The 16,181-nt window shown below is 46.0% G+C and overlaps 1 protein-coding gene across 1 annotated transcript in view; it reads left to right on the top strand.

Annotated features, from left to right (window-relative positions):
- The window catches only part of NSG2 (neuronal vesicle trafficking associated 2), a 31,694-nt gene extending 15,855 nt beyond the window's left edge, over positions 1-15,839 (top strand). Inside the window, exons 4-5 of the mRNA XM_033072962.2 lie at positions 11,467-11,577; positions 14,062-15,839. Of these exons, the coding sequence (XP_032928853.1) occupies positions 11,467-11,577; positions 14,062-14,253 (303 nt within the window). The 3' untranslated portion in view covers positions 14,254-15,839. The remainder of the gene's footprint in view (positions 1-11,466; positions 11,578-14,061) is intronic.
- Positions 15,840-16,181: the final 342 nt, after the last annotated feature.

The raw sequence follows: 16,181 nt of genomic DNA, 5'->3' as shown, positions 1-16,181 counted from the left end.
CTTATGGTTGAGCCATCCATACAGAAAAGAAATTTCTCATTTTACTCCTCCACAGAGAAGCAAAGAGAACATTTTTCTAAACTGACAGGCAGTGATTTATAGACCTTGCCTTCTCCAGACTGCTTCTACCTTTGGAGTGTGTTTCTCTAGGAAGTTTTTGAGCTGCAGGGATCTCATTTTTGCAGTAGCTCTGTGAGCTGAGGTTTCCCAGGCTGAGGGGGAAGGGTGGCTGCTGTTTGCTGTTCATTTGCAGTGCTTTAAAGGCAGCTCCTGGTCCTGGGCTTGGCCATGCTGTGACAGCACTGAGGTGCCTTAGGGAGGGTTTGTAAATGTGTCTGATTCCTCTGTGGGGTGACAGCTCCAGCCCTGCTCCTCCTCACCACTGAGACCCCATCTTACAGCTTGAGAACAATCTCTCATATGTGAGTAACCATTCTGCACTTATTTCTGTCAGCACTGCAAAGAGATTGGATCCCTTTTGCTTTTTAAGCAGATTCCCCATCAAATGAAGTCTTGAGCTGGGTTTCCAGTGACTCCTTTTCTCTTCCAAGCAGCCCAGATAGCACAGAAATCATCCAGCAGCATTGATTTATTTGGATAGCACCAGAAGAGGTGCTGGAGTGGCCTTGCAGGGCTGGACACTGGAGACTGCTGGCCCCTTACTGGTTTTACACAAACTGGTCTCTGCTACACCAGTCTGAGCCTTTCTCACCACTGCCACAGAGCTACTAATTATCTTCATGATTTATTGGCTATTAGCTGGGTGATAATTACCTCCCATAGTTACCTGACTTCTCAAGTCTTCTCCAGTTCTTTTCCTTTTCATGGATCAGCTTCTTTAAAAAGTTTATGTTTTCAGAGTTGGAATAATTAAACTCAGTGCTTGTCTTTAACAGAGCAAGTTGGGAGTGGGTGTATGGGGGAGAAGTTGAGATATTTAAGATGTTTTTTGCCAGCAATTGATCTACCTAGAGAAATCATCTGCAAGTATTGATGAACTTCATTCTTCTTGCTGCAATTTGGCACAATGCATTTTCAGAGTCACTGTTTGTGTCATCTGTCCCTGCTGAGTGTGCAGTGACAATTATTTCTTATCATTAGATCACCCCTCTCCTCCCTCCAGCCTGGAACTGCTCTGCCCCACACACATCCAGGCACCAGGGGATGTAATTATTGCCCACACTTTTCATTGGGCCCTTAAGATGTAGTGAAACCCATTCAAGTGCTTCTGAAGTTGAAATGCTCATACTGGAACAGTTCTTTTCTTCTGACTTAGTATAAAATATTTAGAACAAAATCACTTTGTCTTCAGCCACACCCTACAAAACAAACTGTGATGCAAGAATTGTTCATGATCAAACCCAAGCCAATATCTGAAATGCCTGGCTCCTAATTAAGAAAGATTTTTTCTGTGCCAGGGAATAATTTCCTGTAGGTAACAGCTTTGCTAAATGGAAGATGGTTGCCCCACTGGAAGGTGAGCCATCAAATCCCCAGGGAATTCACACACAGAGCCCCAAATGTGCCGTTCCTGCTCCCTCTTCCCAAACTCCCCATCCATGCCATGAATCCTGCAAACTCCTCCTGGGCTGTTCTGCTTTCAGCTCTGGGCTGTTGCTTTATGCTGCCAGCTCTTCCTCTAACCTGCAAAGAAATCCCAGCAAAACGCTGGGGCTTTTCACTGTACCCATTCCCAGGTAAATCCATGTTAAAGTCTCCTGTAATTGTTGAGTTCCCTTGGGGCAGGAGTAACTCCTGGAGTTTCTCTGCTTTGTGATCCTGTCAGTGCAGCAGGAACTGCCACATCCCATCGGGGATCGGAGCTGGGAGTGCCCGCTGCAGGATCCCATTTCCCTGGCTGACGGGGGCTCTACACCGGGATTTCTCCCTCTGCTGGGAACTGCAGAGGAGGAGCAGAACTGTGGCAGGCACAGGGCAGCAGGCACTGGCACAACAGGGCTGGAACCGTGGTTTGCTCTTGAACCTGCACTCAGAGAGGGCTTGGAGAGGTGTCAGAGGAAGGGCTTGATTTCGGTCCCAGGAGAATATTCCCTTCCTTTGGCACTTCCCAGCTGTCTCCTTTCCCTGTGGGTGCAGGGACAAATTCCTGCAGGGGTGTCAGGCAGCTCTCACAGTTCTCCAGACTGCCCTGGCTGATTGAGTGTGGAGCCAGAGCTGCTCTTTGGAGGCTGAATATTTTCCAGTGCAATGCAGAATCTCACAGGTTCTCTTTCCCCAAGAAACCACTGCCCAGCCCTGCCTGGCCTCCATGCAAACTCCCACCTGTGTGGCTTCAGGCTCTCACTCTGCTGCTCCTCACCTCTGCCTGAGCTCAGAAATGCTGCTGAGGATCTCTGGGAAGAGGACAGGTCCCATCTGTGCCAGGCTGCACGAGGCAGATTGATGGAGCCCTTTGTGATCATCAGTGACAATCAGGAGCTGGGAGGATGAGCTGAGTGGGGATTTGTGGCTCAGATCTGTCTGATCACAGCCCCAGGTGTTGCTATAAACCCTGCCTGGGTAGGAGTCTGGGGGTTTTGTAAGAACTCTCAGCTAATTCCCTGATTTTTTTGTACGGGCAAGGGCCCAAAAATGTCATGTTCATGTCTAAAACACACAAGAAAAATCTATTTTGATTTAACTAGAATGCTCTCTACTGGCTTAGGGACCACTTAACAAAGCAAAGAAGAAAAACCCAAATGTGATTTTTTTTTAATAGGAAATGGACCATTCCTTACAGTGCATTCTTGTTTTATGTTAGTTTTACACACATAGATACTCATACAAAGTCAGGAAAAACCTCTCAACTGTTTTATTTTTGCCATCTGTGAGCACTAACAGAGTAATCAGCTGAAGAGATTTGTTCAGTTTTGGTTTGGTTTTTTTCCCATTTAATTGATTTTTGGAGAGAAGAAGAAGGTGAATTGGTATACAGAACATCTCTAAAACTGGAAGTCACAGAGAATATTCCCATGCCTAAATTTTTATGGGGTACACCTGCTGAAAGTTCATTCTTCAAACCAGGATATATTGAAGGAAAAAAGACTCACAGAGCAGAAACCTCAACTGACCCTTGGCTTTGGAGCAAAATGCTTGAAAATATTTCCATAAATGACCACATGGAGATACCCCTGGTGCTAATTACAGGAGGTAATTGCAGTTCCCATTGGGCCTGGAGGATTTCTTACCCTGCAGCTCTGTCTCTAACACCACTCTGCACTCACCTCTGCCACCCACAGGAAATCTGCTGTGTTGGGCCATTTTCCTGTCAGCATTTGAGCTGAAATGAAAGGTATTTAATGCTGCTGTGGCCAGTGTAGCAAAAGAGACCAAGCAGGATGGAGGAGCAGGAAAGAATTTTCAGCTGAGTGAAACCAAAGCAAAGTTTATTGCATTTGGAATCTTGTAGCCAGACTGAATGCTAAAAAAAAACAAAAAAACAAAAACATAATCAAGGAAGTGCAAAGCTTCAGTCACACAGATTTCTCCATGCAATGTTTCACTCTCTCTGGAGCAGCCCAGGCTGTGATTGAATGTTAACAGGGCTGAGCTGCCTCCTGTTGGTGCTTGCAGATGTATCAAAGCCTGTTGGGTCGGATCCACAGCTAATGGAACTGGCCTGGTGCCTTTGGAGGCAGCATAATCACCTCGATTATTCATTTCTCTTGTTTGCTTTTAAAAGAGTAGCTCTTGTAAGTCATTTGCAGCAATAAAACTTCATCTTTCTAATTCAAAATGGAAAGGCTTTTAATTCTTAAGTTACCCAGGGGACACTTTGCTCACCAAGTCCTCACTTTGTTCCCCTATAAAGCACCCACATAATAAGTTTTTAAGGAGAAATGGGTGTACTGAACCATGAATGCAGAAATATCATTTCCTACTCATGGTGGGAGACATAAATGCTGAAATACAGGTGAATTTGTTGCTCTTCTTGAAGGAACAAACCTTCAAATGATTTTTTTTCTTCAGGCACAAGAGTGCACTGACCAGAGGTGTTTTAATTCATGCAAGCCTGACCTTTATAATTTCACACCTCAGCTTTTCCCTGGAGCCAGCCTGATCCTTGGCTGTGGCATGGTGGTGGTCTTTGGGTGGTTTTTACCTCAGAAAAAGCCAAGATTTGGGGATTTCAGATGTTTGCAGCATGGGGAGTTCAGATGTTTGCAGCTTTGGGGAGTTCAGATGTTTGCAGCATGGGGAGTTCAGATGTTTGCAGCTTTGGGGAGTTCAGATGTTTGCAGCATGGGGAGTTCAGATGTTTGCAGTTTTGGGGAGTTCAGATGTTTGCAGCTTTGGGGAGTTCAGATGTTTGCAGCTTGGGGAGTTCAGATGTTTGCAGCTTTGGGTGGCTCTCACTGAGTGGGCAGTGAGCTCTGGAGCTGGCTTTGGAGGGCTGTAGCAGAGCAGGGAACACAACCTGCAGTTCCAGGTGTGCTGCCATGAGCTAATCCCTGAACCATTCCTGCTCAGAGCTCCCAAAGCTTTCCCTGCACCAAATCCAGCATCAGGGAGGAGGGAGTGGGGACCATTTTGCATTCATGAGACTCTGCAGAGGTTGAGTCTTAGCAGGCAAAGGGCAGGCAAGGAGACAGTTTATTGATGACTTGATTTATCTTGTGTTCCTGTTAATGCATTTAAAAAGGGCCTGTGATGAACTGAGGCATCCATTGCCATGTCCCACAGCAGTGAGCAGAGGAAATGTCACAGCCAAGGCTCTGCCAGGGCAGCAGGGAAGGGCTGCAGGTCAGGAAGGCTTGGAGAGGATGTTCCTGTCTGCTGCACTCCCACTAATTGGAAAAACACCTCAAATGAGGGATCTGGAAGGAAGCCTCTTCCAGCATGGCTCAGCTCCTGAAATGGGCTGCCAGGTGTTGTCAGGATGTGGCTTTGGGAAGAAAAGCTCCTTTCTGACAGTTCTTGAGTCACCCCACTTGTTTAATTTGGGGGATCTGCTCCATTTCTTTGGAGGTGACAGACACAGAATCATTGAATGGCCTGGGCTGAAAGGGCCCTGAAAGATCACCCAGTTCTAGTGGGAAGGCTTCTGACAGTTGAAAAGAAAGAAAATATACTTATAGGAGGAGAGTGAAAACACCTTTAGAAACCTGTCTGGACTGCCAGAATGGCCATGTATTTATTTGGTGTTCCTAGAAACATCACCCCATCTCTCTGTACCTGCCTGCTCAGTGAAGGAATTTTTATGGCATTAAATGGCAGAAAAGAGAAAGCAAACCCAACAGAGCTTTTTATTTACCTAAATGGAAATTCACTGATATTCATTGGTGAAGCAGCCTTATTTAAAATGGCATTTAGGACTTCCATAAGGAACAGGGGTTTGGAAACTGAGCAATGAATTTTCCATGCAAGGGGTTTGACTTGGCACAGGGAGATGTCATGCAGCCCACAGCTGGCACCAGACACTGTTAAAAAGATCTGAGGCTATTAGTGCCTAAACAGCCACTAGAAATTATATTACATGATGGAGACTGGCTAATATAATTGAGCCAGCTAGTTATTGTGTGCATAATTTAATTATTTGACAAATTGCTTAGAAACACGGTGTGCTCCTTCCACACTCGTGCTGCTCTCACAGCTTTAGGAGAGCAGAGCAGAGGAATTGCTGGTGGCTATCCTGGAAAAGAGATGTTTCTTTTTAAGATTTGCAAACTTGGAGAGGTTCTCTGGTGTTGTCACGGTGGGCTGGGGTGTGCAGAGATGGGTAAAGCCCAGGGGGACATGGCTGGGAGGGGAAGTTGGCTCAGAGACAGCCAGAGCTGTTTCAAGTGGATTCTTCTGAGGCTGAGGCTCAGATAAATGAGCCTCTCTGTACTCTGAGTGTTTGGGCTTTGATTGCTGGGCTGTGTGGGCTGACAGGAACCTATGGAATAGTGGAGTAGAGAATCCCAGAATGGTTTGGGTTGGAAAGGACCTTAAAGCCCAAACAGTGCCACCCTGCATGGGCAGGGACACCTTCCCCTGTCCCAGACTGCTCCTGGCCTTGGACACTGCCAGGGATCCAGGGGCAGCCACAGCCTCTCTGTGCCAGGGTCTTACCACCCTCACAGGAATTTATTTTTTTTTACCTTGTCCTGTCACTCCATCCCTTGTAAATTCTCTCTCCATCTTTCCTGCAGCTCCTTCAGGCACTGAGGCCACAGCTGTGTCACCCCAAAGCTTCTCCTCTGCAGGTGAACAATCCCAGCTCTGCCAGCAGAGCTGCTCCATCCTCTGCTCATCCTGGAGCCTCCTCTGGGCTCTCTGGGCTGGGGCAGCTCTGCAGGTGAGGTCTCACCTGAGGGGACACAGGGACAATCCCAGGATGGCAGAAGTTTCTGGCCCCCAGGATGATCCCATCCTCATCTGTTCTTGTGAGATCTGGGGGCTGATTGGTTTATGGTTATGAATTGTAAGTTAAAGGACCAAAAAATCTCTGCATGAAGAAACCTCCCAGCACTGGAGTATTTCCCCATAGCCCTGGAAATGTAGAGACATGACTAAGGACATTTTCCCTTTACAAAGCATCTCCTAAACAATGCTTCTCAGGACACCATCTCGAATAAAGCTGTGCTGAAATAATAAAGAACAAATCCTGCATCTTCTTGAGCACTAAACAAATCTGAAGACCCAATTGTGTCACTTTTTTTTGCAGCTAGCCTTTCAAAATTTCAGAGGTGAAGCCTTTGCCAGAAGATCAGCAAAATCAGCAACTTATTACAAAAATATTTTTACCAGTGGGGAGTGAAATGACATTTTTGAAGAAGTGCAGTCAGATCATTTTCACTGCCAGGGTGGTCAGGTTGTCTGGGTGCTGGGCATGGCACACAGCAGTTCTCTGCCAGGCTTGAGCAGTTCCTGGGGTGTGTTTGGGGGTTATCTCATCCCCTGCTGGATCCGTCTCAGTGTCCTGTCAGCCTGTGCCTCCCTCCCTGCCAACACACCAGAATTCCCTTGCAATAGCAACCTGGATTTGGGTGGTTTGCACTTGGATTCCATCCTGGAATCCACAGAGGCTGCCAGCATAGCTGGATCCAGGAGCTCCTGATCCTTTCACTGTATCTCCCATGGTGGCAATCTTCCCTCTCATTATCAGCTGGAAGAAGTTATGGGATGAATAGGGAAAAAAAATTGTCCTCCTGAATTTTTCATTGTCAAGCAGAAATCCTTGTAATGGATTCAGGAGTGCATGGATGTATTTGGATGCCCTTAGATGATTTTGTATTTTTTTTCCCTGCAAGTTTAACTGGGTTGTCAGGGATTGATGGGTTTTCAGGTGTAATGGAATTGCCATAAACTGAAGGAAAAGCTTTGCTGCCTCTCCAAGCACAGCTCTTAAGCTCCTCTCTGAAATAACCTTGACAGAATTTCTGCCAGTTTTGTTCATAACAAATTTTGTCTTGTTCTTTGCCTTTCTTCTTCTCCTAAGAGAAAAATTAAAACCAAGACAACTTCTTCAGCTGAATTTCCTATTAAAGGTTACAAAATTTCCCAATACCCAGCAACACTGAAGGTATCTTGTAGAACCAGACATGGCAGCAGCAGTGCAATCCTTTCCTGACAAATTGGAATTTTGTGATGAGGCTGAGAAGAGTGCAGGAACAAAAACAGGCAGCAGAGGCTTCTGAGGTCCCAATTCACATTACAGCTGCACAGGGTAGGAAAATGGTGCAGAATTTTGTAGGGATTTTTTGTGATGAATGATTTTCATCTCTTCTCTGGGCATGGCTGCTTTTCCTGTGGGCAGCAAGGCTTTTCTTGGTTGGAATCTCCTTGGCTCTGCTCCTGGTTTAAGTGTACATAGGCAGGGAGAAAAGTGCCCAGAGTCAAACACTGATTTACCAGGCCCAGAAATTAAATCATGCCTGATATCTGAGAAGTGCCATCCATGCTGAAAGGGGAGATTTAGGTTGGATGTTGGCACGAAATTCTTCCCTGTGAGGGTGGCAGGCCCTGGCACAGGTTCCCAGAGCAGCTCTGGCTGCCCCTGGATCCCTGGAAGATCCAAGGCCAGGCTGGATGGGCTTGGAGCAACCTGGGAATGGAATGAGAAGATTTTTGAGGTCCCTTCCAAGCCAAGCCATTCCATGATTAAATATTATACCAATAAGGAATAAAACTGTAAAAACCTTGCAATGGAAAAAGCTGTTAAATAAATGCCCTGCTGTTTGGATGTGCCATTGTTCTCTGGTTGACTTTTAAATAAAGCTTTGTACTGGAGTGACAGAGGGAAAAGGATTTTTTGATGAAAAAGGAGATCCTGGGCAGCTGATGAAATCAAAGAGAGCAGGGAGGATGCTTCCATGGGCTGCATGAAAGCCAGGTTAGCTGGGACACCACTGCAATTAGACATCCTCTGCCTGGCACAAAACCTGCTGGCACTGATCTCCTGCTGCCTGATGGGGATGGATCCTTTATGCATCTGTGCTGTGTGGGAAAAATGCAAAAATGTTCTTTATCAGTGAGGAGAGGGGGGAACCCCCAAGTGTGCTGCTGCTGATGGGATGTTAAGGGCCTCTTCCCACATTTTTTGGGGATGGGGGAAGTGTTTTGGTGTGACAATGATGTTCTCTCTTCTCTGCTCCCTCTTAAGGGAACTTTTGGGAATGATGTGAGATTTTGAGGAGAGGGCAGGCAATTCCCCCCTTCTTTCACCCACTCAGTCACATGTGACAGATTCATGCCTGCAGCACTTCTAGGTTTTATCTACTCACTAAATTTTATTTCCCCTCTGTGAGTGTTTATATTGCTTAGAGACTGCCAAGGTTCGTGTTAATCATAAAAAAAAAAGTGGAGGTTTATTAGGTATTGCAGCTCTGTGATTCTTTGGTGTTTGAATGTTAATGAAGCTTTGTATGCTCTGCAATAGTTGGAGAGGTGGATCTTAGTTCTGGCATGGCACAATATCTGGGGGTGGATTTTTCTTCCCTTTCCTTTGGGTTTTAACATCTTCCATGACATTTCATCCAGAGCAATTTTCCACCATTTATCAGCAGGTGTAATATTGTCACAGCAATTCTGTGAGTGCAGGGTAGGCAGGAGGGTGAAAATGGGCTCAGTTACACCCTGGAGGGAGGGGAGAGCCCAGCACAGGGACCTGCTCCTGGGCCATCATCAGCTGGGTGTCACTTGGCCAGAGCAGAATTTGTTATTTTTAGGGACTCAGTGGGCAGGCAAGAGGAAAGAAACCCTCAAATTACAGTTCCAGTGGTTATTTCCATAGGCTGTGCCTGCATGTGGGGCTAACAGAGCCATGAGGAGACATTTATTCTCACTGCAGACAGCTCAGTTCTTTCTTCTTCTCAAGGCTGAGTTTCAAGCAATGTTCTTTTTCTCATTGTACATTTAATTTGGGGTAGAGGAGCCAAACTGCAGAGCTGAGTGTTTCTTATTTCTGAATTTCTAGCCAGGGCTGCCCCTCAGCAGAGGCTTTGGTAGAACAAGATGTACGTGGTGCTCTAGTGCCTCCAAATGAGCCTCAAAGGACACTTGTGTCATTGTCACCGTGGGTTTAGTAGCTCCACTGGAATTGGAGGAAGTGCCAGGCCTAGCAGCTCCCCTTTAAATGTGTTCTACAGGGGAAAATGCTCCTCCTGTCATCAGGATCCTGGTGGCTCTTTAGGGGAAGGATCCGTTCTTCCCAAGCCTCCTGTTGGAAAAAGAGCATATTTAATCCAGCAAGTCTCTCTTTTTTACTATTTAAAAGAGATTTAATTTTTTTTTTCATGTGTAATACAACTTCTTTGGGGACACAAATCGTGTCAAATTCCATTTGCATCTGCTTTAAATCCAGCTGAGCCTTTAACACCATGAAAAGGGACAGAGTCCCCCAGGCTGGGAACCCAAGGGCTGCCATAAAGCTGCTCTGAAATATTTCTGTTCATCCCTCTGGGCACTGAGAGGAGGTGGATCCCAAATGTTCTTGGTCAGACTGGTGCAGTTCATACAAGTGCAGACCCCTCTCAGCTCTCAGGACTCCCCAGCAGTGTTCTCCTACATCCAGCAGTGAGTTCTGCTCCCTCTCTTGCTGCCTTTGCCTTCATGGACTCATTTTGCAGCAGATGAGGCCCCAAGGAGAGATTAACCCAAGCAGGAACATTAAAAGGCAGGTGAGGCTTCAGTGAACTCTTTGTCCTTGGCACAGCCTCTTAGCCCCACTCTCACCTGTTTACCCTTCATTCTAAAATATTCTGTTTTAACAATGAATTTAGGAGTCTCCTGCTAGAGAGTCTCCAGCTCTCTGTTCCCTGAGTTTTGGATGTGATGGGTAAGATTTGACACCAAGGATATAAATTCACTTTCACTCTTTTGTTTTAACCAAAGGGAGAATCAGAGCAGATTTCAATGTTAAGCAATTAATAATATTTACTGATATTGCATATTATTACTGTTGTAAAAATAAGATTATATCAATTAATTCTGAGCTATAACCAGCTTGCTGTTTATTAGCTGCTGTTCCTGACAAGCCTGTCCCTTCTGCTCTAGGAATTTTCAGTGTTTTCCCACTTTGTACCATCACCTCTCCTGCAAGTTAAATCTTCTATAGATAGATAGGATGCATAGATCCTGCAAAATCCTGCTGCAACCAGCTCTAATTTAAGCACTTGGAGTCCAGAGCCATTTATGCTGCAGTTGTGGAATTATAGGACCAAGAAAGCTTTGGGAAAGGGAAGGATGGGAGCATTTACAGCTCCTTGCTCAGTCCTTGAGGAATGAAGGACCTTGAGCTCAGCAAAAATCAGTGATCAGGGCCTCAATCCACACATGGAGTAGGGACAGAAAACTGGTGTTGGGTGAACTATTGAACTGTTTGGGAGGGACCTGGAAAAGCTGGAGAGAAGGGAGCTCCAGCAGAGGAACAGACTCGTGCAGCAGGGTGAGCTGTGGCAGTGAGGAGAGGAGGAATATTTGAGTCCCAAGGAAGGAATTGTGTGTGGTACCTCCAGCAGCAGCATCTGCTCCTGGACATGCTGTGGGAATTTGTCAGTAGTCAGAATATTGTGCTTTTACAGCTTGGGGAAATAGAGAAGGATCCCCTTTCTCCTGCAGGGCACGTTTTATCCTGGTGGAATTGCCCAGGAGGCACAAGGGATGTGAGCTACAGAGATCTCATTGCTCCTCCCTGCTCACCTGCCTCTGCTCCCAGGAAAGTGGGATCACCTTATCCACACCCACCAGACTGGAATGTGGATTCTGGCTGCTGCCGGGAGCACAAAGAACACCAAACACTACAGCAAAATCTGCATTTGCAAGGGGTTAAACACAGGAATGTTGAAAGTCTGGGGGGGATGGGAATGATGTGGGAATCCAGGATATTGGATCCAGCATTCAATTACCATGCTTAGTTAAGTAGTGCACGGTGGAGTGAAGGCTGCAGTCTGTTAGAATGTCTGTTCCTATAAGTCATTTCATTAGGAGGCTGCTCATGTGCCATTTGAACATATGTACAGTAACATTATCCCTCTTTTCTAGGTCACCATCCTCATAAGCCTGGCTCTTGCATTCCTTGCCTGCATAGTGTTCCTTGTGGTGTACAAAGCCTTCACTTATGACCACAGTTGCCCAGATGGATTTGTTTATAAGGTAAGGAACTTCAGAAGGATGAATTGCCTGAGCTAATGACAGCCTCTAATTGCCTGCATGCTTGCAGCCCAGGCTGCTTTTTTTTTTTTTTCATTTTTTTTTTCCTGACCAGGCCAAACAGAACATTTGGCAGGAATGTGTTGAAATGGAAAAAGTGTTCTGGGAAATGTGGATGTGCATCTGACTCCATAAGCTACTGTTACAGTGTAATTGTTGGGATTAGCATTTGGTGAACACTACAGACAGATGTTCAGCAACAATCCCTCATATTTGTGAATGGATTTATTGCAGCTGGGATCCTGCATTTGCTTCCCACACTCCCAAGTAACTGATATTTACTGGCACACAATGTAATGCAAAGCAAACTGCTGCAGTGCTGACACTGTTCTTTGTGAAGGAAATCCAAATTTGCCCAAGTAGTTCACTTCTAGGTGAGCCTCTCTTGAGCCTCTGTCAACAACAAAACCTTGTAACAATTGCTAAAACCCAGTGATTTTATATTGAATATTAACAGAACTGTTTGCCTGGTCTGCTGAGATAAAAAAAAATATATTTTGCAAAATAATCACTGTGAAGGAACTCATAAACTCACAGGAGTCTTGACCACACTGGGGATAATATGAGAGCTGGAAAACAGAATAAGATGTTGGTGTATTAATCATTGTGAATTATTCTCTTAGGTTATATAAAAAGGGAGGATTGGGATTGTTCAGACTGGAAAAGTAAAGGCTTTGGGGTGACCTAATTGTCACCTCCAGTACCTGAAGGAGCTACCAGAAAAATGGAGAGAGACTTTTTACATGGGCCTGGAGTGCCAGGACAAGGGGAATGGCTTCAGAGTGACAGAGAGAACGTTTAGTTGGGTGTTGGGAAGGAATCCTTCCCTGGGAGGGTGGCATCTGTGGCTGCCCTGGATCCCTGGCAGTGCCCAAGGCCGGGCTGGATGGGGTTTGGAGCACCCTGGGACAGTGGAAATGTTCCTGCCATGGCAGGGGCTTGGAATGGGATGAGCTTTGAGGTCACTTCACAGAGTCATGAATTTCAGAATCAAATCCAAACCTGAAGTTGTGCAAGCCCTGCCCCATTGGGCTGTGCCTGCTGCCATCCCCAGCCAGGTGCTCACCCCACTCTCTGATAGAGAAATATACAGTATATGTGTAATGTTAAAATAGCTTTTCTGTATTAATATAAGTTCTTTTCTCCTAATAGCAAAAGTTAAACATAAGTTTTTTAAAAATAGTGTGCTTAAACTACCCACCTAGTTGAGATAACAGCCCATAAACATGTAATGGAGATCCTGCAGCTGACACCACAATTATCAACACTCACCAACTGCAAAAAGCCAAAACCACCACCCAAATTAAAAAATAATAAAAAGAAAATTAAAACCACAAGCCAAAAAACACCCATGCTCTAAAAAAGCAGACCCAAAAAGTAGCCATGCTAAATTAGTTCCCAAAAATTTTTACTATGCAAAAAAGACGATAAATATGCAAGAAGCTAATGTATTGTAAAGTGTACAGTAATTTCACCATTATAAGCCGTACCATTTGGACTAAAATTTTGGTCTGACCCCAAAGTGCGGCTTATAATCAGGTGCAGCTTATATACGGACAAAGAATGAAAAGTTGCTGTTTTAGTCTGCTAAGAAAGGCAGGAGCTTCTCTTTGAAATGGAGAATGTAAACCCCCTCCCTCCAAATTATTATCATTTTGAAATCAAGGGGCTCTCAGGCAAAGATATGGGAATAGGAATAACAGTTCTTTACCAGGGAAATTAAAATAGAAATACAGAACTACAAAGAACAAACCCCAAACCCTGACACAGTCAGAGTACAGCCTGGCACCCGTCAGGCAGGGTGTTGGCAGCAGTCCCATTCCATGGTGGCTGCATCCTCCTGCAGTGACAGATGTGGCTCAGCTGGAGCAGTGCTCCTGTACAAGGTGCAGTTTCCCTCCGGAGCTCCAGTGGTGATGTGGAGAAATCCGGTTTTCCTCTGGAGTCCAGTGGAGAAAGGGGCTCCCTTAGTGTCCCAAAACCTCTGTTTTTATCTTGGTAAGAAATGTTGGGCTCTTCCCCCTGGCTGGAGCAACTCCCAATGGGATGCAGTAATTTTATCAGTGCCACAGTGGGACTCAATGGCCATGAGCAGAAAATGACTGGCTGGAGGAAGGATGGGTTGTGAAAAGATAAAGAACAATGCCCTGCCTGGTTTATAAACATGGCCATGAACAGGAGATATCCCATGAGATAAAGAACACTGCCCCAGCTGGTTTATAAAACATGGCCATGAACAGGAGATATCCCATGAGATAAAGAACACTGCCCTGCCTGGTTTCAATGGATGCCCATTAGCAGAATATCTCCCACAGAGATCAGGATCACTGCCCCACCCTCAGCAGATGGTGACAGAACAGACACCTTTTATCACACTCTGTATTGTAATGTGCGTGTTTTTCACGCTCTGCCTCTCGTTCCCCCCAGCACAAGCGCTGCATCCCCGCCTCGCTGGACGCTTACTACTCTGCACAGGATTCCAACTCCCGGGGCCGGTTCTACACCGTCATCAGCCACTACAGCATGGCCAAGCAGACCAGCTCCAGGGCCGTGTCCCCCTGGCTGCCCTCGGGCTCGGCCAGCCACGACAACAAGGCTGCCAAGACTGAAGGTCACTAAATGCGACCAGCGGTGCTGGGAGGAGGGCGGGGGGACAACACCGCGTATGTGAGCGTGCCCTGCGGGGCAGGAGGGGATCCAGCCCAGGGCAGGATCAGCTTCATGGATATTTCTTTTCGTGCGTTGTTCTCGTTGATTTGTAACCGAGTCGAGCTCTTGTACAAAGGCATGTTTGATGTTGACTGTACCTTAACGATGTAAAAATATTTTTAAATCATTGCTTAACTATTTGTTAGAAAAATAAATTAAAAAACAAAAAAAGCAAGTTAGGTAAACAGCCAGAGAAGATAAAAGCAGCGAAGAGAATCCCACCAAGTTTTGTCAGTGCTGGAAAGCTGTGACAGAGGCTCTACATGCACTGAAAGAAGAGCTGGAATCCTTTCAAGAGGGGTAAAGAGAACCTGGTACAGAAACATTGTGGTGCTGTTTGGTTTGCCAGAGGGGAGATATTTTGCTGTCAGATTGAATCCAGTGTCAGTGTTCATTCACTGACAGAGAAATACAGGCATCCCCTCCTTCCCCAGACATGTGCAAACACAAACCCTGCACAGTGCCCCAAGGAAATCCAGAAAGTCCCTGGCATTCCTGATGAGCCATCAGAGTGCTGCTGGTCCTGGCCAGGCTGTGAGGCTGAAATCCAGGAGAAGGAGCAGGATGGGAGCTGGCAGAGGCTGCTGGAGTGAAATCTTTAATAAACTTTTGAGCACAGGACTCAGAGTCAGGAGTTCAGGACTCTCCTTCTGCTTCTGGCATAGAATCCCTGCATGAGCTTTGGCAATTTCCATGAGGCTTCATCCTTTGGGACTCTCCTGAGGGTCACCAAAACTCAAAGAAATGCCATTATGATCAGAACATCTCAAAAATGCTGATAGTATTGAGCCTCTAACTTTTCAGCCCCTGATTTTCCCATGAAATTGATGCTCCTGCTTCCCTCCTTCAGCTTCAGCTCCTTCAGCATTTCCTGTCATTCCAGGTCACTGGAGAGAGGCACAAATCAAATCTCTGTTTGCAAACCCAGCTTAATCCAGTCCTGCCCAGGGTGCCACATCCTCTCCCACAAATGGCATTTGAGATTAGTGCAGGCTGGTGGCATTGAAAACCCCCAAAGATTCTCTTTTTTTCAGAGCAACAGGAGCAGAGAGCACAGGCAGGGCAAGGCTCACCTTGGACTGAGCTGCTTTTTCAGATTCTTGGCTAGACTGGGATGGAAATTAGGAACTGGCCCCTTCTCCCCTCGCATTGGGCAGTTTTGTCCTCCATGTCAGAGACACTGGGCAGTGTGTGAGGGCAGAACTGCTCAGTCCTGCAGGCATCATGAGAAATACCTGTATAGTGTAGCTAAAACTGTAGTGCCAAACACCATTGTCTGACTCCCTTCCTCCCTTCCCTTTCCACCTGTAAATTCATTTCTCACTCAAAATGTACAAACCACCCCCTCCACCACCAACCCCAACTCCAGCAAAACCACTGAACAGTTTATAATTTTGTGGTGTATTTTTTGTCAGTAGGTAGCAGAGACTGAAGTATTTTTTGGTGTAATTCTTGAACTTTTCTGACGGGATTAAAATAAAGTTCGATGTGACTGAGCGTGGCTCCCGTGGCTTTTCTTGGGATGTGCTGGGTGGGATTTGTGTGGTGCTGCCAGGCAGAGGCTGCACCTTGCACCAGCCCCAAGGTGACTCTGCATTTCAGGAGGCATTTCCAGAGCTTCCCATTTTAATGTCTGGATTTTATTCCCCATGTTCTCACCCATTTCCAATAGGAAAACAGGAATTAAACTGCAGCTCATCTCCTGCTGCTTTACAGTGGACCTGCATTCCCATTTTAATGGGAATTCCTTCCCATTTGAAAACCAGTGGATTACAGAAATATTTCCTTAGTGTCTCCCTTACCCTCTTTTCCTTGATTCCTTGGAAGGGGGGTTAAAG

This window comes from Catharus ustulatus, chromosome 15, assembly GCF_009819885.2.
Source record: "Catharus ustulatus isolate bCatUst1 chromosome 15, bCatUst1.pri.v2, whole genome shotgun sequence".
In the NCBI taxonomy this organism is placed as follows: Eukaryota; Metazoa; Chordata; class Aves; order Passeriformes; family Turdidae; genus Catharus; species Catharus ustulatus.
The sequence above is the reverse complement of the archived record's forward strand: the minus strand, read 5'-3'. Positions and strand labels throughout refer to the sequence as shown.